Genomic DNA, 24684 nt, shown 5'->3' on the forward strand with positions numbered 1-24684 from the left:
GTCCAGTTTCCGTCTGTCACAGGGAAGCAGGCAAGGGAGGGGAGCAGCAGCAGGTGACACACGGTGACTGTAGGTGCCTTCTTCGTACTGTCACTCGAGACGTTCTCGTGAGGAAGCACGGAAAATGAGGCATTAATGAGAATTGCACAGCATAGGTGCAAAACAGACGGGAAAACTACAACCAATATTAGTTTTAAATTATTTTTGGAATTATGCATTAAAAGGGATTCTGCAAGTGTGTTTCTTGGGCTCAGCACTCGAAGTTTGATTTAGGAAGGTGGATGATACACCAGACATGAAGCTGGGACGGACAGCAAATGCACTAGGAGAATGCTGAGCATATACAAAGGAGAAAAAGTCTGAAGAAAACAAGATGAAATTCAATATGTACAAGTGCAACATAGGAAGGAGCAATCATTTACATAAATGCAGGATGAGGAAGAACAGGTTAGGTAACAGTTCTTGACAAAAGGATGTGGGGGAAACAGTGTATTCAAGCTGAACATAAGTCAACAACATCAGGCTGTTGTGAAAAAGACAAACACCACACTGAGATGTACAGACAGGAATAAAGCTCACAAGACATGCGGGTACTGCCTCTCCCACTCCACGCAGCAGCAATAAAGCTGCAGCTGAAAGTTTACATCCAGTTATGTGCAACACAGTGCAAGGGAGGTGAGCCCAAAGAAAAATCAGAAAAGAACAGCCCCTGAAGAAAGCTGGAGCAAATTTAGGTCATTTATGGTAAAGAAAAAATGATACAGGAAAGGAACACGGTAAGTCTGCAAGCGTGTAAGAGTCTGAAGAAGAAACAAAACCCTTTGCCCTCCACGTCAGTGATTACCAAAAACAATTTACAGGCTTTAATTGCAACAGGTCAGACGTTAAGAGGAGCAGTCTATAAAACAATGTAATGAAGCACTGGCACAGACTGCCTTGGAAAGCCGTGGATGCTTCGTTACTGGAGGTCTTTAACAACAGGTTGAACAAATCTTCCCTTTTGCACAGCTCAACTTGCTGCTGGGCAAGCAAAAGGACCAAGTGATCTTTGACGATGCATTTCAGACCTACCTTCTCTGAGTGTCTCAGTTAGATTTAATTGAGCACGTGAAGTTCAACAGTCCCTAACACAAGGCTCTGCTCCAAATGCAGCGACTCACACAAACACTTTAAAACCTAGGATACATTTGCAAGTCTATTTCATGCAAGAATCACAGTTCAGTTCAAACCCAGGACACCAGTCAGTCAGTAACCACCCAATCACAGTTTGGTAAAATCGCGTATTTGGGCAAATAGTAAAATCAGAGTAATCATGCTGGTAACCAAACTGGCCAGACTCAGCTCTCAGTCACAGCAGAGATATCACAGCCTGGCGCTTCAGCTTCCCCTCCGCACAGAAATCAGGACGATAGCAGGTGAAAAATTCCACACCATAACCAGGATGCTTCCTTCTCCCCTTTCCTAAAAAAGCGTACAAAACCAAAAAATATTATGAAATAACGCAGGTGAAAAACGAAGGAATGGCAGACGTGAGCGTTCTTGGTTTAGCTGCCCAGTGGAACAAGCATCGTTTCAGCAGCGTGCAGGCAGATAGCCATCTTTACCTCACTGAATAGCACCTTGTGCTGTGAATAGCCCCTACAGAATAACAGCCACTGCTCAAGGATTCAATGGCTTAATGAACATAACAAGACCGGCACAATCTGGAGCTTAATTTGCATGCACTTTGAATATTTTTGCTTTATGAGTTTCATCTCAAAATAAAAATACATGTAAAAGTAGCAATGATTCGAGTGCAGCTTGGCTTAACCTATATTTTTCCAGGAATCCTTACACTCTCCAAGTTTGCTAATTGCTAGGACTTGTACAGCTAAAAGGAAAAATGCATGCTAAAAGAAAATATCCTTTTTGTTTTATAATACATAATTAACACAAGCTTTTCTAGCTTGCACACTGGCAAATCTATCCTCTTGAAAAATACACACATCATTTTCATGCTACAAATTAAATTTGGTGTGGTTATGCTTTTAGCACTCAACAAGTAAAAGCTTGTAAATGAAAAGCTGAAGCAGAAATGTATGGCAAGTCTCATTTGAGAAATCAAAATCTTCAGAAAACAGGAATTCTCTCCCGCAGAAGTCAACAAAAGCTGCTAATAATTAAATACTGCTGTTGATTAACACTTTACGCTACTTGTTTATTTTGAAGTCTGTATTTAAGCAGATCTGTATATAGAAAGACTCAAATCACCGTGCTTCATTCCCATATGATGTCTGGCTAACAACCACACAACAGTTGGAAACTGTCAAAATATTTTACAGCTCAATTGTAATTACCATCCAAGTCTAAGCACGCAGTAATTGGGCGTTAGCCATGTTCTAGGGGTGTTACAGCAACACGCAGCAGTCGGCTCTTCTGCGCTTCGTTTTTACACATGTAAAACTCCTCGGCGATCCCCAGGATCTACCTCATAAAATTCTGAATGAAATATGTATCAGTATATTGTCTGCAGAGAGAGGGGTTTTTCCTTAATGCAATATACTACTTTGACATTGTAAAAAATCACCTAATGTTCAGAAGCACAGAGTTTGTTCAGCAGCTATTTTTTTCTGATTCGAATTCCCTGAAATAAGAACTAAATTGTCAGACAAATAAAAAAATATATGTTTTGCCAAAATATTACACTCTAAATATATTATTGAAAGCTTTGACAAGCTTATTGTGACTTCAAGAAACACATTCTGCAGGTGATAAATAGAGAAGCCATCCCTATCAGGTGAGGGAGAAGTGCTGCTATGATATGGCAACACAAGGAACTCAAAAGGGTTTTTAACATGTACCACTAGCTACATAACGAGCGTAACACTCAGTGAGTATTGTATGCAGATGACAGACAGCTCAGTTTTCTTGAACAGACAACTCTACAGGGACTCCCGACTGCTTGGAATTGGTATTTCTATGGCAAGGAATAGGGCAGTACCGGAGAGGTGGATTCGTGATTCACTGATCTCTCAACACTCTTCAAATCACGAATCCATTATTTAACTATCACCAACTCTACAGCGACAAGACAGACGACATCACTGGGTTCCTAATACATTAATATCCATTGGATTAAGGTCCTTAAGAGATGTTATGCCTTTGAACTGACAGCTTATGAATGGAAGGAAGAGCTCCATTTTAAGTTATCCTTTGGACTTAATTTATGTGGTTAAGTTAAATAAAATTAAGCGCTCATGAAAGAAAGGCTCTCAAATTGGTCCTGGGATGATGCAATGCTTAACGTGCTTCTGGTATGAGCTGTTAGTGATCCCAAACGCTCATCTGCATACAGCACCAGGAAACACCTAGATGGAAAGAGTGCCCCAGAAGACTGCAGTCTTTCAACCAGGAGCACCAGTGCTGTCAGAAGGGGCTTTGGGGAAGGTACCGACAGCTGTCCCTTGGGTTGGGGGAGGCAACAAGATTAATCAGACAACCCTGAGGAGCTACACGGGGAAAGGCTTCAGCCAAACGCCAGCACAAATGCAGAAAACTCAGGCTCGAGCCCTGTACATCATCCTCAGCAAGTCTGATCACGTCCAGGTGTTGCAATGCACACAGCACTTATCATTCACGCATCTCAGCCTCCTGCAATGCTTTGCGCTGCACGAGCACCCCGGGATAAGGGGAGGAGGGAAAAGAAGGGAGCCTTACACAGAAATTTCCATGCTTTGGGAAGTGTAAATTAGAGCATTACCACTAGTCTGACAGTAAGTTTGCTAATAAATGTGTAGCAACATTCAGATTGCATAATGAGAGATTAAATGATTATGACAATCGCTGAAATGGGGAGAATCAAGGGAAGCAAAAGCACACATACAGGAGAGCTCTGGTGACACGGCCAGTTACCTGTAATGCCTGAACTTCTGCAAATGTACAGAAGCAAACATATTTTCCACTTTGTTTCCACTCTAAATAAGCTTCCAGTGGATGCTACAAAGTTCCTTCGAATATTGGGTATTGCTCGCAAGTTAGATGAACTTTTAAATGCTACTTACTGTATCTTACTGAATCTGTAGGATTCATCATCTCAAAATGTGGGGTTTGCAGATTGCTAGGCAACAGTTTGCAGCAGGAGCATGACCCAAGACATGACTAGGAAACAAGCAGCCTGACATCACTTGACTAACATCCACCTTGCCTTTAAAACTCTGCAGGGGAAGAGTTCAAAGAGCAGTTTTGCCTACAGTTACAATAAAATTTACAGACTACTCAAACAGAAGCGCTACTGGGAGAACAAGGAGTTGATATGTACACAGTGTGCATGCTACTTTCAGTCACAGTCCAGTTTCTCAACAAGTCATGTTCACAAAGTCTTCTAGCGTATGTAAATACTTTTTGCAAAGTCCTTTTGCAATGATTTTTACGATCTCCTCTTTATAAAACCTTGGCAGCACAAGTGCTGCTCCTGTTTCACAGCTGTGCTCTATTCTGAGCTCTGCAATGCCTCCTGTAAGTCCTGCAGGGTAGAAGGGGAGGGCACTGGACTCCCAGGGGACGAGGTTAGGTGGAGAACTCCCAGCTTCTGACACTTCGAAGCTGCCCGCTGCCGTAGGGGATGCTACCCCTGCCCGCATCCTATGGGACACTCCGGAGATCTCCCTCATGCCCTGAATCAGACACGAACAATACGATTGTAACCAATGTAACTAGGAGAAGAGGTCAAAAGAGACTTTCTTCCAGAGTCTAATCCAAACAATTTTTTTTTGTTTGGTTTCAGTCATGGCCAAACTTAAAAAAGCTACTGTATTTTTCAAAGAGCTCCCCAGCAGACATGTTTTGTCCAGCAGGATTCACCTGGCTGAGGCTCCACGCGGAGCTCATCGCTCCTGCCAGAAGCAGCAGGGACAAAGTGCAGGAGTTCAATGAGATGAAATTGTTAATAGTACAGCTCCAAAATGTATACTCTGGTTGGTCTGTCTTTCTCTACTCTTCTCCACTGTACTAGGCATGAAATATTGGTGAAGCAACTGTCTCAAGACGTGGTGAAAGTGAGACAAGAGGTGACGCAGACCAAAGCCCATGTCATCTGTGCACAACAAAATACCCAGCACGCAAAAGTTCAAGGAATACGTTTCATTTGTTTGTGGACTACTCACACTACTTGGTTCCTCAAAATAAAAATAGAAGTAAAAATAAAAATAAAAACATTCTTTCTTGAAGGACTGAAGTGCACTGATGCAAATCATTTCATGTCCCGAACAAATTGCTAGTCCCATTTGTTGTGGGTTCACAGACTCTTTAAATACTTGTGAAAAAGACAGATTGCGTTTGTGATTGATAAAAAGTGTTTGTAAACAGATCAACTGCATGTCCAAGGAGACCAGAAATGGAAAAAAAGTCCAGAAACTTGGAAGCTCTCCTTGGAATTATTTTCTGGTTATTTGCCGTTACTCATATCTATGTCACGTTCTGGCTCTACATTTAAATTACATAAATATAGAGAGATAGCTCACTAAAATAAAGCCTAACTTTAGTAGGCCTTTTCTTTTTTTTTAAGTCTAGTGTTGTTGCTAGGAAAAAAATAAAAACAGTTAAATGCATTGAAAAATCAAAACATTTTTAAAAATATATGTTAATATTCCATTAGCATTTGAACTACAATGTAGAAAGTCTGTGGTCACAGTTATAAGAATCATCAAAAAAAAAATTGGTATGCTACAGTTGTATACTCAAGCTTATGGACTGGGTTTTGGTCTACACTCCAGAGTCTCAAACCAAAGGATAAAGTCATATTATGTTACTGAGTTCCTGCTGTCAATGAAAATCACGATAAACTACCTACCTCTACCACCGAATGGCATAGACCTAAATGTATATACTAAGAAAATATACATACAGATACTCCGTATGTGTGTGTTTGTGTGTAAAAATGACTAAGATCACTTGAAACAAGAGAAACACATTCTATCTGTTTTCTAAGTAAAAAAATGACTTTCATTAAACTCCAGAAGTAAAAAAAAAAAAAAAAAAGGCAGGTAACTGAAAAAAATATATGGCAATACTGGTCTATTTCTATTTATAAATATTTCAGATGGTGTAAAATTTTAGTATACCTTTAAAGCACGATTGTCTGAGTTGGATTTCAAAGATCTATTTATACTGAAGCAAGCCAGGAAACACCACCCTTGCAAAAGCCTGAAGAAGAGCAGTGACATCTTTGTCTCAGAGGCGCTGATGAAGTGAGGGAGAACAGAGATTTTGGCTGGCCCACTGAAAATACAGAGACTGTACTCTGACTTGTTTATTGCCCTTTAAAGCTACAAAAGACAATTAAGGAACCAGAAACTGCTCTTTCCATACTCATGGAAAGTTGGATGAGAGATTTCACTGGCCAGGAACTTGATTCAGGATGGGCTAAAGGACTTCAGCTTCCCAGTGCCTTTCAGTGGATGAGGCACTAATTTTCATGAACACGTACAAAAGGCCAGCTGTTTAATAGTCACTGACAAATTGTTATTTCACAATTTATTTCAAGTTGTTGCTCTTGTGAATATGAGAGCTTTTCACACAACCGTGCATGCACCATCAGGGCCAGCAATTACGTAAACATTTGTGAGCCCTACGCATGGGCCAGTGTCTGTCTCTGCAGTAAGCCCACAGGAGAAGAAAGGACACTTTCTACAACTACAAGTGGGCACAAAACCACTCGAGTCAAACAACAGACTTACACGCTCTTGGTGCTGAAGATGCCAGGCTTGCATATGAATTTGTTTGTAGTCCTAAAATTAAACACCACAACATCTTCCCTGAGGTAACAAAAATTTCTGATGAAGCCTCTGGCGCTTGGAGCTGCGTTCAAGATATTCAGTATCGGATCACAAATTTCTTGTTCTTACTTTTTTTAGTGTCTGTTGGAAGACTCTCCTTTTTTGGGGATGGGAGACATCTTAGGATTACTGAGTTCACAGCAGTGTGACAGTAGCTAGAGGGTAGCCCACAGCTCTGCTCTAAATCAGCACGGGAAGAGGCAGAATAAGCTGCATTAGAAGGTGTTTTACCATGCTACATACTCTGAATCCCAATGATTTTTGTACAGAGAGAAACTGCCCTCTCCACAGCATAGCTCTCTTTAAAGTGTAATGTAGGCATTTAATCAGTGGGTGTTTTAATCAAGCTCTTAAACATTACAGTTGATCTTCTAATATATGAAGCCAACCAATATTTTTTGTAACATTTCTGACGTGATTTCCTTAATGATTTTAGTTTCTAGCTAGCTCCTTTAAAGCCCCTTTGCTGAGCTAGGGCACATGATTTCCCTCACACTTTAAAGGTTTTTCCCATGCATGCTTTTCAAAGCTGATTTGTCTGAATTATACATATGAACTATATTTAAAATTTGTGCATTATTCATTACTACAGACTATGAAGTATCATTTAGGGATTAACACCACTGTCTACTAAACTGCAGAATAGCTCGTCAACAATGAAACCACATGATTTTCCAAGAAGCAGTTGTATTTAAAAAAGGTAACCAAATACTAGCATAAAGGTACAAAAATATTTCTCTAAATCTACCAAGAAAAAGCATAGGCATGTCCTTTTTCTTTTTTTGAAATGAAAAAAAAAATCCACTTCATCTAAGAGGCACAGAACTGCTTGAGATATGTCAGAAAGAGTTCTTGTTTTTTGTACGTTACAGCAATTTTTTCTTTCTCTAAGTCTCTATATAGAGTGCTTGCACTGGTCGCGTTTTGAGATCCATCTGTATGTTTCTGCATAGGATAAATCAAATTTAAAAATATTAGCAGGATTTGGATTTTGTTTTAAAACGCCTCTTTCTCCAGAGAAACATCTCCATACTCCATCTATGCACATTAAAATAACTCAGAAAAAACGTGGATCTAAGATACGTTACACACAAAACAACCCTCAGATAGCTGATACAGTGATAGACACAGAGAACAGATAGTTCTTCTGAAAGAGTAGAAAAAATATTTATAAGGAGGCAGTGAGTTTAAAAAAAAAATACAGGCAGCTTGACTTCAGTAAAGCCCAGATCACTCAGTTCCTTTGGATTATTTTCTATTTATTTTCTTTTCTCTTATGCAGTTTTTTTTTTTTTTTTTTTTTTAGGAAATTGTTGCTTTTTTTCCCCTATTTTTTTTTTTTTGTCACCACAGACACTCCCTTTAGGCAACCGTACATCAACAATCCTCCCACGTTCAAAGTCGGCTACATCTGTTGCTCTTTCCCATTGTTGAAAATTCCTGCCTTAATCCTATTTGACTTTATTCATGCAAAGGTCATCCTGAATTCAACAAATGGAGGAGCGATAGCAAGCACACTGTTGAACATGGCTAAAAAATGCTGTTGTAGAACATGCAGCTAGTGTGCCGGCACTATCTCAGAAGTGCTTGGTTTATTATGCAGGCTCCTAGTCCTCAGAGCTGTGTTGCAATATGAATTGGTAACATATTTCTTCTAGCATCTCAGAAATACACCAATTTCCTTTTAACTGGCTTGATTCTTTCTACTTAAAAAGATTTGCACTTACCTCGTATTTGCTAGTGGGGATGGGTACAACATACACGTGTAATATTTGACTGTGTCGCACTCCCTAGGACTTAGCTTCTGGCATATATGGCTTCCCTGTCTCTCCTGGTTTTTACTTCTCAGTATATCCAGCTTCACAAATCAATCCTATTTAATTAACTGCCCATCTAAAACTAACAACTGTCACTATTTTAAATAAATGAGACACAATTTCTGTCTGTAAAAGGCAGAAAAAAAAAAGCAGGGTAGAACAGCTAACACTAACCCCTCAATTTTAGGGCCACCACTGTACAGCAGATCTGTTCACAGAAGCTGTCTATTTTGCTTTTAGGCTCACTTTTCGTCCCCAGCAACAAAAAAATAGAAGCATTCTGGCTGAGAACCGTGATTTATTCTTACGCCTAAATATCTGACCAAACCAAAGAAAGATTAGCAGGAACAGTGAATTAGCAACTAAACCAAAGTTAACTATCAGGCTGATTTATGAAGTGAAGATAATTATTTTTGTAATATGTCCATAACTCATCATGACAGAAGCAAAGGAATATTTATTCATACTCTCTTATTTCCAAGTCGAGGTGCTTGCCAGCCAAGATGAACCAAACCCACCCTTCAGGCAACCAGAGAAAACAGGCTATTGTTAGTCTAGTTCCTTAACAGAATGCTTTGCTGAGGGCCTAAAAGAGTTTAGAGCCTACTGAAGATTTTAACAATCTGAAACAGCTCCACAACAAAGTCTGATGTAAGAGCTAAAAGTTAAATGCTGCAGCAACATCAGCTTATTCCAGTTGTATTTAGCTGCTTGTTAGCTTGTAAAGGAACACTTGAAAGAATCAAGTTTTCCATTTAGAAGTTGTTCAGTACTCTGCTTGTTAAAGAGCCTGATGAAAAGGTGTAAAAACTCAAGAGAAAAATGATAGGTTTTATCATGTTTTTTAAGAATTTGAGGATTTGGGTTTTGATGGTAGCTTCAAAAATGTCTTACTCGAGGAGAAGCATCCCTTCTTCCTTTTTACCTTTTAAAAAGCAAAGCTTTACCAAAACAGGAGTCACAGCGTGTAAAGCCAAGCATGCAAATCAAAGCCTTTCCCATCCTTTGAGAACATTTTGCTGAATGGCAGCAAGGTGCTTGGTTATCCTCGGTGCCTGCTCCAGGAGCCAGCCGCTGGCCTCACACTACCTGCTGCCTCCTCCCGGGTCCCTGCCAGCACAGAAATCCCAGCAAAGAACTTCAAGAAAATAAAAGGCCTTCGTAACAGGTAAGGTTTTTCAGATTACACATCCCAGAAACTAGCCCAGGTTTTACTTCGAGCTTTTTTCAAATGCTTCGGCAGGCTGCCTCACCTAGCCAACGGTGCATGCACCTCATCCAGCTTGTGCCCTACCAGAGAGATGGGACAGCGCCACGAAAGCACTGACCTTTAGGAACATGAGCACTCAAGAAACCTGAACGCCCCCAGCAGCTCCTCTCTTTCTTCTTGCATTTACGCACCTTAAGGGTATTTAAATGGCTGATTTCAGGCAAGTAACTTCAGCACCTCTGCAATCCCACAGAAAGTGGCGAAACGAGGCTCTTCATCTCTCTCTCTCTTGAAGGACTCACAAGATTTGATTCAGGTCTTAAGGCAGGAAGGTACAGCCCAGAACAGGCAGCACGAGCATTCCCACAGTTCAAAGGCAACAGAAGCGGACGGCCATCCCTTCTCTGACTTCAGCAGCCCGTGGTAAGGACCCCTCTCCTATTTGAAGAACCTTGCACTTGCTGGTAAGGCAGACTGGTGAGCAAGTTAGACTCATTCAAGGAAATTCAAAGGTTTCTATAACTCATAATATATATTTACATGGGAAACATTGAATAGATTCTAGCCTTAGTGCCTTTTTTTGAATAAAACTCCCCTTTGCCTCGTCACAGAACATGCCTTGTGCTTATTAGCTTTTCGAGTTGTCACCACCAAAGGCCAGAGATGGATTTTCTTCCCGCAGAATGGGACACAGTTTTACATTTCCAAGATGAAATAAAACACACAAAACTACAGCCATTACTTATCTAAAAGACACTATTTTTCCACAAAAGGTGAAACAATATTTTATGAAGGTGACAAATCTAAGTGCTGTGATTTGTAAATACAAGTTAGATTTAAAAATATGAGAAGTAAGGCTTTGAATGTCGTAACGCTGGTTAAATTCCCAAACATTATTTGCAAAGACATTTTGCAGAATTGCTAACTGGTCCAGTCCAGAACTGCTGCAGGCACTACCAATGTTTCCATCCATTTCAATGGGAGCTACACTGCCCCAATAAGGCAGAAATACCTTAAAGAGCAATTATGAAAATTGCAGAAGGAGCCATGTGTTTATCATCCTGCAAATTATGTATATTAATCTGCAATTAAAATGCTTTTTCTAGGGCAGCCCTGGAGACCTGGTTTCTGCATCCCCACTACTAATAAGGATGTAAAGAAAACTGAAACACTTTAGCAGCAGCACTTAACGTTGCTAAATCAAAGATCAGAAGTTGGGATATTACACAATTATCACTGTGTACTCAACATTAATTGGCACCCTTTGTATATCTGCAGTTTGATCCAATCTTTAGGAGCACTTCTTTCCCTAGACTCGTCCCTTACAGACGGGGCCTGGCGACCACCCTGAATGGGACTACCCACTGTTCCTATTGTTTCCGTATTATTAGTTGTTTGTCCTCATGCTTCACCTGCTGCACGCTCCCTGGACCTTGAACTGAACACAGTATCATTAATCTCATCAAAGGGCTTTTCTACAGCCTCCATCTTCGTGGTATTTTAATCTAGAAGATTAAACATTTAATTTTCCAGACATCCTCATGAGGTGGCACTCCCGTCCATTTAACCAAAGCAAATGTGAGGTCCACAAAAATGACAGCTCCAGATCATTGGAAGCTTTTGAGCCCTACGTCTGAGGCACCTAAGAGCCAACCTCACGGGGTGCTGCGGGTTTTATCACACTTGGTGTGTACTCTTTTCAGCTGCACTGTGCCTGAGTCAAGCCCATAGCTTGGCTAATTTATCATATCTGTATCAAGCTGGGAACTTAAAAATAACACCACAGTCCAAAATTTGGTTCAAGAGATTAACTTAGCACCACATATGGTATTCCTGAGGGAGGAAAGGATAATACCAACCGCTCCCAGACAGCATTTAGTTGCCTTACTTGTCGGTGAAAGCTGTGCCTTTCTGCTGGCCCTTGGTGCAAGCAGCACGCTACCCAGCCTAGTTCCCTGGGTCACAGCACGCATGGTGCTACACGAGTCACGAGCCCTGCACAAGGGATGCATGTGGCAACTTGTCTCCCGCTACACAACGCTCTGGTTTCTTGCTACGTGTGCTCACAAATGGGATAAGGGGAGAAGTGCGGGGCTGAGGCTGGAAGGAGCTCAAGCTCTGCCTCCAGACCTGTGTAGGACCCCCACTGCTGTGCAGCAACATGGGTAAATTCCTGGCTGATCTGCTTTTTAAACCTGAGAGCCTAAATGAAGCATCTCTTGTAGAGGTGACAATGCTATCCAACGGTACCCTAAATCTCTGACAGCAGTACAGCTGCTTTGCTGCTAGAAAAAGGGCACAGAACACTGTAGTGTGAAAGGCTGAAAGCAGCAGCTGGAACAAGGAAGGGATTGGTTTCACCTACATTTCTGAGGAATACAAACTCACTCCTGTTGGCAGCAGTCACAGGAATCATATGAAGAAAAGAGACGCCGCTCTCCACCAGTTCATTCTACTACACTCGTAGAGCCACTTGCAAGGAGGAGGAGGGGATCAAGCAAGGCTGCAAAGAGATGAAATCCACTACCCAACTAACGCTGCCAACCACTGCAGTACAACTACGCAGGCAAAACGAGCAATGGCCAACTAAGAACGAATTGATCGCTTTGGTAGCCTAAGGAGGCCACACAAGCAGAAGCCTACTCATAAAGGCACGAGTCTCGAGCACATCCATACAGTATCTGGACACTCCTTTGGGTTGTAATGGGTAGTAAAAAGATGTCACTTCTGGTCTCACACATGACTGTTCATGGATAGCTTGCCACATGCTAAACATCGCTTCTCATACCGGTTTTTACCAAATCACTAACTGATGGGTAGAGCGAAGCAGGGGATCCTCATTTTGCTGAAAAGCTGACACTGTTCTTACCCCCCTATATAGAGGACTCCTACTTGTGCAGCCACACCTGAGTGTTCTGTCCTGTTATGGCTCTACTCCAGGTCATGCACACAAGAAAGAGGCTGTCAATATTCAGGGATAGTCCGTCTCACCAATTTTAAATGCCTGTCAATTGTCCAAGTTTAACTTACCTATAATCTTTTGCAGCCAGTGGAGAGAAGCAGACACCTCTAGGAACTGGGTATTTGAGGCAGGCAGGTGACTTGCTCTCAAAAATGGATCCATTTTATTAAAGTCCAGTCCTAGCAACTCCTACTCACATAAGCAGTTGACAGAACTGCTAACTGCTCCTGCATGTTATCAAAACACACACAGTTTTCTCTACAAAATGCATTACATTTGTACCACTTGTACCCTTCTTGGTGCTATAGAGGGGTGCGCTCATCTTCAGTCATCACAATTCTAAGACAAAAAGCAGGCTGAAGAATATCATGGAATGAAAACTCCTTTTCCCCAGAAAGACACTTCTGTAAAAGTCACTTTTTAATAGCCCACACTTGCAGTTGAGTTTCAGACCTTCAGACTGTATTTGTTTTAGATTTCTTTGCTTTCAATAGGATTTTTTTCTTCTTCTTACAAATAAGAACTATGGATAAATACTTAGATAATTTTATTTTAAGAAGTTATTAGTATATATGCATATCTATGCATACATACATGTTTTTGTGCATACAGAATGCTTCCCCACTTATAGAGAAATTAGTGAACACTCTGATCAGCAGTGAAACACAAGTATAATAAACAGTACCAAGAAGCTGTAATAATTAGCTATCTGATAATTAGCAGTGATACACTGCATCCCTCCTTCCCACTTGCACGAACAGTGGCTCCCTCATTAAGAATTCATTTGATTTGCACAAAACACAAAACCAATGACAACAGAGAAAAGGATTTTGCTTTCCCTATAGTGCCAGAGTAACTATATTCAGTAAATGGGAACTTGGGTGATTAAAGAAATTAACATGGAATGATTTTGCTTTAAGTATGAACAGATGGAGTTAAACCATCAAAGCCATTTCCACACGAAATAGTGGTAGAAGACTCACTTTGCGTTGCATTTGTGGCGTGAACAAGTTGCTTCCCAGCAGTATGAGGCCAAGTACCACAGTATCATCAGAGCCTGCAGCTGCTGTGAATGACAACTGTCCCAGAAGAGCATTTCACTGGGACACCCAGGATATGCTTTACAGTCCAGCAATGACTGTGCTGCCACTGAAAGGGACTGTCCTGCCGGGTTCCCAGGTCACTGTTGTGTTCCTGTTACTCAAATAACCCCCGATCAGGGCTGGTGCTGGCACAAGGTGGAGCAGAGAAGGTGGGAATGTGAGAAGTCAGGACAGGGGCTGATCACAATGCAGCAAATGCAAAACCTGAGCAAGCATTAGGTGAGAGCAAGATATTCTTTAGCCTATAACTTCAACAAAATGGAAAAATACGACACTTGTATTGGAAGTGAAGAGAACAGTTCACTCCTTATTCTAACAAGGTTGCTTTATCTCCAAATGTTAGTTAATAGTAAGCAACACAGAAAAAGCTCATAGCTAGTTGAGTTGACAAACACCATTTAAAAGTCACCCAAACAGTAATAAGAGATTGTTTAAGTGTAGTATAAAAAAGGAAGTCTCTTTTATTAACACTTGAGAACCTGCAAGTTTAATGAATTGTCTGTGCTTCAACACAATTATCTCACTGTCTCTCTGTTCACATTACCTGTGAGGCTTTTTTCCTATTAAAAGATAAATTGTCTTAGGGCTGTAAGCAAAGACAGATTTTCTCATATTGCCTTTTTTTTTTGCACAACTTCCTCACAGTAGATATCTTAAAATTCTGCCCACTATCTCCTGAGTCCTCTCTGGGCTTGATGAACTATCTGCATAGGAAGTAACAAAGATCTCATGCAAATGAGCTGCACGATTCCTTTGCAGCTAGCTTGAAGCTTGAAAGAAGCAAACTCATTAAAGAAGATGTTCCAGAAGGTCAGGGAGTGCTGATGTGAACGCATAACTGAGATACTTTTGATACAGAGAGACAATAAGAGATCTCCTTAATCTACCATTTGCAATTTAATGTAATTTCTCTGCTTGGCAGCATCGCTGTATCTGTGTCTTAAGATGAGCTCTTCCTACTGTTCAGTCACATAAGGTTGATAGTGTTGAGGTAAATATGAGAAGTGAACAACCAGAAACAGCAAGCATCTCTGAGACCTTGGAGAGTACCACCTCATACTACATCCAATGCTATTTCACTCCCCCTCCACTAAACAACCGAGAAGTCGTACGTTTCATTTTTGTGTAAGCATTTATTCTGCCTTGAACTACAGGTTTCTCCTTGTTCCCCTGAGAACTACCTGGGAACTCCTTTTCTCTCCTAAGGAGGTTATTCTCACGTGCTCCTCCCCCAGACAGTTTGAAATATAACCTGCCTATCAGACAGAAAGCTTTTGGAATAAAAGCAGCCCAGGAACGCAACGGATTACAAAGGGTACTGGGTGGAGATGGGTTACTATATGCGCTGCAGAAAAAGGATTCTGTATCTGATTACAGCACAGCACATTTCCTACAAACATGTTTCATTAGGGCTTAAACCAGCTAGCTCAGCTGGCACAAGAGAACTGGCTACCACTGGCCATATGAAACATTCATTTTGGTTTAAACAAGAAAACGAGAGCTTAAACAACGATGCTGACAACCAGAAATGTTATTATTGGCTTTGGACTACGATGTGAATGCGTATTCTTCTTTCCTGCCAATGTAAAAGGTCATCAACAAGCTCTTGTCTACAGGCACCAAAATCAATGCCTATGTTTTCCCGACTATCAGCAACACTGTGACTGTCATAAAGGTCAACATGGTGTCTGCATTAATAGGACAGCCAGGCCTATTTATTACCCTGTCTTGCTTTCATCAAGTGCTAAGCGTAACTCAAAAAAACATCTAAATCAACCCAGAACAAGTTCAAAAACCATCCTGTGGTCTGATACACATTCCATGTCTGTTCACATAATCACTTATTGTCAGAGAAATGCTAATCATGAAGACTGGAGTACAGGAGTTTTATTTGCCGAGATATTCTGGATAGCCTGAGAGGGGGCTGCGAGATGGAGATCTCTGGGAGCTACCAGGGCTGGTGCTGACAATGAGTCCACACACCCACTCTGCCAAGTGCATACCGACGACCGATGAACACAGATTTCCAAACCCTGTAGACAGGACATCAGAACAGGCTGGATTCCCCACAGCTAACATAACTGTTGCCTTTCAGTAGTTTCGTCACAACTGCAGTATCCAAAACCCAAGGACTTTGGATTTGTGGCCATCAACAGGGCCTGAACCTTGGCTGCAGCCTGGTACAACCAACCTACCTTGTAGTAGGAAAAACCTTCCTGGAATGGTTTCCTGAAGGGAAGGGCGCATGCTAGCTGTTGAAGAAGCAGTGCCGACCCACCGCAGGAGATGTGGGCTTTCAACATGTAAAAATAACTCTGCGGTTGAGGGTAATTATCTGTTGACTAGTAAATAACTCCTTACCTCCCACATAAACGTGGTCGCATTCCTGCCCCCTTATTCTGACAAAACCATCAAAATGCATGACTTTGAGATACGTGGTATGTACTACAGACCCAGTTGTAACTCTCAAACTGATACCTGGATCTCACCTCCAGTAAGCTCAGCATAACCCAGGTATACTAAGAGATGAGACCAAAGTTCAGCCAGTTGAAGTCTGTTTATTTTAATCTGCTAGAGCCATGATGGGCACTGGTGTGCATGCCATGCCTTGGTTTGATGAAAGGGAACCACTGGCAAAGACACTAGCTTTTGAGCCTGAAAGAAATTCAACTTTTTTCCCCAAAATCAATGGCAAGCGGAATAAAGTCAGTCTCCATCACCTCTGTGAAAGGCAGAACCTTGTTACCCAAACCGTGTGGAGAGCAGTGACATCGGTACAGCAGTAACAAGCCCAACAAGCCCAATTCAGTTTGGCTTGACAGCACTGGAGCAGACCGATGACTAAGAAGCTTAATTACAGTTTCACAGTGCGTTTGTCAGACTCATCTAAATATAGACGGCACACCATAGTCTTCAAGCCATTTAAGATGATTAACTGTGGGCTAATTCTAGACTTTTAGACTTTGCATTTTTAAACTCCCCGATGACTCAGATTATTTTAGAGGAGACGTGGAAGGAAGACGGGAGAGAATTAAGCTATTTCTTCAGGAAGTACAGGTAATAATATTTTGAAGCAAAACTTCCTCCCAACCCACATATGGCAAATGCTGAGCTAGCCCAACCAGGCCGAGAGCTGGCTGGACCTTTGTGGAGAGCTAGGCCCTGCCTTACCCCCTTCCTCCCCAGTACGGGACCGCCAGGCTATGGGAAGGGCCTGCTCAAAGGGAAGGAAGGCATTAGGGAGGCCTTGCTGCTCCAGTTCTCCAACTGCCCAGGTAAACAGTGCAAGGTAAACATTTGAAAAAGATCAGGTGAACAACATGCAGAGAGAGGTATGCTGCAAATGACCAAAGAGACAGCAGCCAGTGCAGGCCGATCTTACAGCAGCTAAAGAAGTAGAGGTGCTCCTTAAAGGAAATTAATATGAAAGGGGCAAGACTCTTAGACTCTTCAATCACCAGCATTCATGACCTTCACCAACCTAAAGTAGACCAAACCCATCAGCTTGGGGCAGGCAGAAGCAGCCTCATTTGCATCCTTTTCTCACATATGAATTTTATTTAGGGATGGTAAGTGGACACCAAGTGAGGCAATGTCTCTGGAGAGGAAAGAGGCCAAAGGCAAGCCCTGGAGGAGGGGGAGACACTGTTATGGTTATTACTATAATTAGCATCGTTATTTTAGACCTGTATTTCAGACAGAACAGGACTTGGGTCCATATTGCAGGAATTACCAGACAGCATCCATAGCTTCAGGCACAGGTTGGTTATAAGCCTGAGAACAATCATTTCAAGAAAAAAAAAAAAAAGGAAAAAAAAAGGTTAAATACTGCTCATATTTAGTTTCATGACTTGTCCTTCTGACCAACAATCACCTATAATTGTCTGGGCAGTAAGTTTTTATTTCAGTCTCCCAGTGAGATACAGTCTTTGCTTCAAACTCTAGTTCCAGCATTTTCACAGCTATTAAAATTAATGCCTATTTATTGGTGTTTCAGATTCCAGCTGCACTGACTGTTGAGTTCCTTAAAGTTAACCAGTCCACGACTCCATGCTGGAGCACCCTCCTCACCTTGGGGATACCCAGCACGATGCTCCGTACCACCAGATCAGAACGCGTTTTCTGGAATTTTCTCCCTAGTTTTATACGAAGCTTTTACACATAATTATCTTGTACAACATAAATCTCTGAACAAAGGAACTCAAAGGAGTTTGATTTCCATGGTGTCACGAGTAATAGGGGTAATTAACCGTGGATGTGATTCCAGGAAAATCTAGAAATAGCATCCAGCTGTTAAAAGATCATACGACTCCCGTAGAAGAAAGCCTTTTGCAATTCACATAGATGCATTAGCTTAAGCCTTTTCTCAAATGAGACATGTCCAAGACTGCTGACTGCTGAAAATTCATTGTTTTATTTTTCTCTTTCATTACCGCAGACACTGTTGCTATATATTAAAAAAACATGCATACACAAAAAAAAATCTTGTGTGGGAAGTCAGATATCCCTCAGGCAAGAAACACCTTCCACCACTACTTGGGTAATGGTAAAGTGTTGGATTCGGGCTATGATGTTTCAACAGCAAACACAACTGCACTTCTGTGGAAGTTTTCTTACATCCCGGGTGCCAATGCTAGAAGGCTCATTGAAGCTGAATACTGAACGAAGCGATTTTGGTGTCCAACCATACCCTAGGGATTTAATTTTTGGGTGTATACTTTGGAAAATATCACCCTTTCTTGCCCTACTTTTAAGTTCTAGGAACTTTTAAATCCTAGGTATTTAAATTCCTAGGAACTTCACTACTGTTTTCAAAATCTAATTGCTTTTTTTTTCTTTTTTAAGAGGGTAACATAACTTCAAGTATTTGGAACCTCTATCTTGAGCAGGAATCTGTCATGTGTCAAATCTTTCAAGAGTAATTTGCACCTAATAATCTTGCTGATATATAGATGTTAGTAACAGCATTTGTATTTTTGTGTTCAGCAAATGTTATGAACACCATTAGTGTGAAGGAAAAAATGAGTTCCAAATACTCTATCAAAGATTTGCAGAGGCATTTTAAGGAGTCTCGTTCCTTAAACGCTAAATTCTAGCATTAATGCTGTGTTCATGTTGTCTAAGACTAGCATTTCTGCCCTGCAACCATTTCCCATGAAGACAACCAAGACGGGGAATTGACTGTGTCAGGATACTTGGGTTCTGGTCACAGTTCTAGTAGAGGCTTTCTGTGCCCAGATACCTCGGACAAATCACTAAGTTCAGCTACTTAACCTTCCTTCACCTATGCTCACTCCAATGGGACTATTCCCCCTATATAAGGACACGTGCCAAGTTCATGTTTGTATAGTGCCTATAACCTTTGGTGGGAGTTTTGTCAGAGCTGCTAAACACCAACACTGTTGTTGAGCAATAAGTTATGTGCGCCAACAGTCCAAGTCCTACCTGGGTACTATTTTGTACTGGTGTGAGGAAATCCTTTAATTTTCTTTTCTTTTACAGTGGCAGTACTCTTTGAATTTCAAGCAGCATTCCAAGTAAAGTGCTTTAGATCTAAAATTACTAGATCATCTTAGATCAAAACAATTTAAGCACAGAAAAATGACTTAGAAAAAGCTTTCTGAATTGCAAGTGATCATACAGTACTTTAGTATACCCAGTAAGCAAAACTTTCCAACCTAGCTGTAACATAACAAACCCAGACACTGCACGTTCCCTAATGGTCTCATATCATCCAAAATTTGTTAAAAATTAATTAAAGCCTTCTTAAACTGCAGAAGGTCAATGCAGAGCTCCATCTTCCCCCATGGCCCTAATGAATATTTAAGTTTCAGTACTTTGACTTTTGCTGATCTCAGCTGTGCCTCAGCTTCAGTGGCAGAGGAGTGGGCTGCAAGAAGGCAGGCACCAAAATATTAGGAAACTAACACCCTGCGTAACAGCAGAAACTACTTGGCTGCATTTATAACACCACAGTATTTTCAGTAGGTTCACTCCTGCGTCTTTTCTTAATCAGTTTCAGCTTTTAGAAAATCTAAAACTATGAGAATCAAATACAGCAGTGATGCATTATTTCAGCCCAATGAAAACATGAAATAAAGCAGAGATATTTCCTTGGATGCAGATCTGTAAAAAAACAACTCTCAAACAATGAGCACTGGGGAGCACAACCTCCATCAAGAAAGATGATAAAATCTCCTCCATAGAAGTCTCTTCTCTGCAGGGTAGTACCAGAATGCTTTACTTTGGCCACTTGTCTTCAACCCTAGTGCCAGACTCCACCAGACATCAAGTAACATGGAAATTGTTTTTTTTTTTTTTTTTTTTTTTTTTTTTTTTTACACAACCTCCAGCAAACAGGATCAAACCCCATCACAGTGCATTATGTAACTGCAATATTTGGATGTAATATCGCCCTGGTAGTGGTCTTGCACATTAAGAATAACTTGTGAATTGTGCTTGTGGCCTTACCGTGCTGTTTTGTTTTGCTGTGAGTAGACACAGATTAGATTTCTGGTCTCATACTCTTACCCTGAGTGAGTGCTAAAATGACAGCAAGATCAGAGCCTGGGGGGACAAGGACATGTCAGCAATCTAGCTGACTAATTAAGCAATGAAATGATAGGTATGACAAGTAGTTTCATTCAATTCTTAAAGTATGGCCGCTCCAATACAAGGCAAAACAGATGATAACATGCATAAATTGAGAGGTGTGCTGGAAGAGAAGCTTTCCATCCTCAACTTCCTACCCTTAATAACAAGCGGTCAGCACGTACCAAATTCATTTTTAAAAAGGTCCCATTAACACATATTGTTAAATGCTTATTTTGTTTAAAAAAAAAAAAGAAAACACAGAAACAAAAACACGAGCAAAGGTAATTGTTGAAACACTGGAATTAAAATCCACACAGGAGTTAGCTATTGTAAACCTAGGTACGTATGCTGCACATTGCCCTCTTCTACAGAAGTTAATTCCTATTTTTAGTTGAGAAACACAGCAATGTGAGTGTGTGTATGTATGCTCAGTCTGGACATTCCTAATAAACTGTTAATCTGTTCTAAAGTAGACCGTGTCCTTTCATTTATTTTTTAATTACTTCCACATACCTATGGAATTGGACATACATAAATCCAAACACAAACAGTGTCCAGTACTAAGCTCTTAAAACCCAGATTTATGACAGAAATGTGGAGAAAAACTCTTCAACAGGGGCAAGGCTTAGTGACATTACAATAGATCAAGACGAAGTATTGTTCAACATGATTTTCTTCCTTCTCAATGGTATATCCAGCTGTCCAGTATCGTTTGTTACTAGAAGACTCTTTTCTTTGAAACTGCAGTTGCTGTTACTGTTGTCATTAAATCCTTAAAGAAAAAATACAAGCTCCTACTGCTGTTCTCTCCCTATGAACCAGCAAGTGAATAGAGATGAGCCAACACCTTATTAAGTACAAGCAAAGCTGCTGTGATGGCCCGCGGAAATAAATAGGATGTCTACAATCCACATGAAGGTACTGTTAAAAATAAAGACAAAATTTTGGTATAAAAAACCTACCTTAGGAGAAGAAGAAAGCTCCCTCGATGCAGGAATAGCTGACATGTTCTCACTCATGCCTGTCTCTGTCTTTGGCAAGAGGTTTGGTGGTTCAGGAGCCTTTCTTTTCATCTTCTTTTCTGGTTCTTGCAGTGGAGCAACTTTAATTAAAGCAGGGCTTGATTTTGGTTCATAAAACGGATTTGATCTAATTAAAAGAAGGGAAACACATTTCTTTGCTATCTCCTTGGAATTCAAAATGAAAGTAAGACCTATTTAGAGAAGCTGATGACTAAATTTTTTTTTATTATCCACATAAGAAAACATTTTATTTTCACATGCTTTTAAATGCTACTTTTTCATATGATTGACAAATGAGATAAACCAGCTAAAACCGCATTAGCTCATAACTCCTATAAACCTCATCAGTTCCCCTAGATGACAGAAGTTTTATTAACAACAAAGCTAACTTCAAATACACCCGGCTATCTAACAAACATCTGATTTATAGATGAGATCAATACCAATAAACGTGAGGGAAGTTGCTGGCTGGTGTATATTCCGATGAATAGAATTAAGGATTCTTAATTAGAACAGATTTAAGGATCAGGTCACTTTTACATGTGTGCTGCAACATGGCTTTAGAGGCCTCACTCTAGGACATCTAAGTCCAAAAATTCTTTCCTCAGGAGGCACACATCACGGTGGACATCTTTTAAATTGTGCAGCAAACAGTCATCATATCATTTCAAGAGTACTTTTCGGACAAAAGAATAGTGTAAAACATAACAACAGCTGGCTTCTGTACTCCTCTCTACAGGTACCAGTAGCCAGTATCTGTCTTGTTTGAAAGTGATTTAATTCTTTAATAACTAAACCTCATTTAAGAAATAGTAAACTTCTTCCAAAGTAGATGTAGTCCAAAGAATTATTTTCAACCGTGGTGTTCACATTCCAATCCTGCAGTTGTTCCACCCTAAATAAATACTTCCATGGCATTTCCAACTTCTATATAGTAGTTTGATACACCAAATATCAACCAGCAACACATCAAATAATGGCTTCTACTATGCACTTAAAAGAGAAAGCTATTTTGTACCCTACTAAGGATACTTACAGGAACCTTCTTCACACTAAACTAACTCATTCATACTCTTTGGTTTTAATGTTTTGCAATCCAAAACTGGACTGTTAATTACAAAACAGGTATGTTAATTCATTCCTTTCTAGCCCATACTTCCCCTGCTAGATATATTTATCATGCATCGCAAACGATGTTCACGTAACGAAGCCACTGCAATTCCCAAACAGCTATCTGCATACAGTTACATAAAGTGTAATTAATCACAACAAGTAACAGTGCTTTGAAATCAATTCGAGATGGAAACAATAACGCATACAGCATAAGATAAAAGTTACCCAGCTAGATCCATTTACAGATTTCCTCTCAGGATAAGAGAAATGAGCTAGTATATGCTGGTTTTGAACAGCCAAACCAGCAACATTTGGGCCCAAATGAAAAACCAACTAGCCACCCAGTTTCCTTCCACACAACGCTAAACTTCTCCCAGTCTTGTCTACTTTTAGTATGCAAATACGTCTTTCAGTCTCTTAGACTGACTTTAGAATTTGTCTCAATGCAGTTCACCCCTGTCCTCTTTCCACTGAGAAGAAAGCAATTAATAATCCACACTGCAGAAAATAAGGCTGCTTCTGAAAGGCGAGGTTTATTGAAGCACCTAAGAGAAGACCAGGCATAAAACCTCCAGACCTTTCTGAGAATCTGCTGCCACTTGTTAGAGAAAAAAAGATCTGAATCCAGATACCGAAGTGAAAGGAAAGCCTAACACTAAAATAACTCCTCTGCTGACTGAAGGCAACTTTCAGGTGTTCCCACTTTGCTGCCCGTCAAGCGCAAAGCCACCGGCACAATCAAAACTAAGGGCAACATCAAAATAACAAGTTAAATGAAAACGGATGGGTGTTTTCCAGGGGAGGCAGCAGAAAAAAGGAGGGTATTCAGTCTGGAGCAGGGAATGCACCTAGCTGTCAGTAGCTCTAATTTAGCTGACAGCCCAGCTCAGCTGTCTTCAGACACCGTAAAGTTCAAAGGGAGGTGAAAATGAAGATAAAAGAGATAAAGGCTGAAGAACAATGAACTCTGCAGGAGAGCACAAGGTTTGCCTTAGCCCTGTAAGTCAGCCTTCTCAGCAGCCACCAGATGCAGCACGCTCGGTGGTGCTGAAATTATCCTGTACAGCCCTACTTGGAATGAGAAAGGTGCATTTGTAAGGTGTTAAAACAAATCTGGTGCAAGAAAAAACAAGAGTTGGAAAGAAGCATATTTTAAATTTTCATGCTTTAGGATTCTCTGTACTGCATGTGTAATCCTGAAGAATCGCACCCTACTGCATCTGTCAGAAGAAAGGGCTGTCAAGAGACAAGTCACTGGTCTTGTTCCCTAGAAAATAACTCACTTTAAAGCTAGGCTAAACCCTCACATCTTGGTCATAGCATGGTCTGAACACACACACACAAACATACATCTATTTTCCCACCTTTCTCTTTATACCTTCTAGCTGATCCTATAAATAATTTTTCGAAACTGTTTCTCAGGTTTCACACAGACAAAATCCCATGGTTCTTGCCAGAAGACAGCATAAATGTTGAAGTCACTGGTGTCCAGTAGATGGAGGGGAGTTTGGTCCAACAACATGGCTCTGTGAGAATCTAGGCAAGGGAAAAGTCTGGCTCAAGAAAGCCTTACCTGAAAAATATGAATGCACTCCTCTCTGAAATTAGCTCATGTTTTTTGCATTAGTGATGCTATTGAATTGATCCCCACAGCAGGATTTACCCTAAAGAGATGCTAGACTGTCCACTACAAAATTAAAAATAGGACCTAGCAAACTACCTGACACTAAGCAGTGACCAGCAGCGGGGTAGCTTGTGGCTTCTTGTGTAACAGTCATCTTCAACAGGTGGCACCTCAATAGTCTTTCCAACCAGACAGCATTGTCCTGAGCCATGCAACGATTAACGAGGTAAGAAGCCACAGAGCCAAATAATATCTGAAAGCAAGTTTTATTCTGACCAATTTAAAAATGTTTTTGACCAGCATTACTGGTTAAATGTAAAAACCCATCCTTTTATTGAGAAGGAAAAACAAAGCTGTTAGTGTGCTAGGGTTAAGAGGTCAGGCTGCTTACGAATCAGAAGTACTCAGGTTGAAAGGGTTGTACTTG

At 40.7% G+C, this 24684-nt stretch overlaps 1 protein-coding gene across 18 annotated transcripts in view; it reads right to left on the minus strand.

Annotated features, from left to right (window-relative positions):
• The window catches only part of EHBP1 (EH domain binding protein 1), a 213389-nt gene that overhangs the window by 88415 nt on the left and 100290 nt on the right, over positions 1–24684 (minus strand). For all 18 annotated transcript variants that reach the window (XM_066993468.1, XM_066993466.1, XM_066993473.1 and 15 more), the window contains one exon: positions 21461–21647. In XM_066993468.1, the coding sequence (XP_066849569.1) occupies positions 21461–21647 (187 nt within the window). The remainder of the gene's footprint in view (positions 1–21460; positions 21648–24684) is intronic.

Source organism: Anser cygnoides, chromosome 3, assembly GCF_040182565.1.
Source record: "Anser cygnoides isolate HZ-2024a breed goose chromosome 3, Taihu_goose_T2T_genome, whole genome shotgun sequence".
NCBI classification, from domain to species: domain Eukaryota; kingdom Metazoa; phylum Chordata; class Aves; order Anseriformes; family Anatidae; genus Anser; species Anser cygnoides.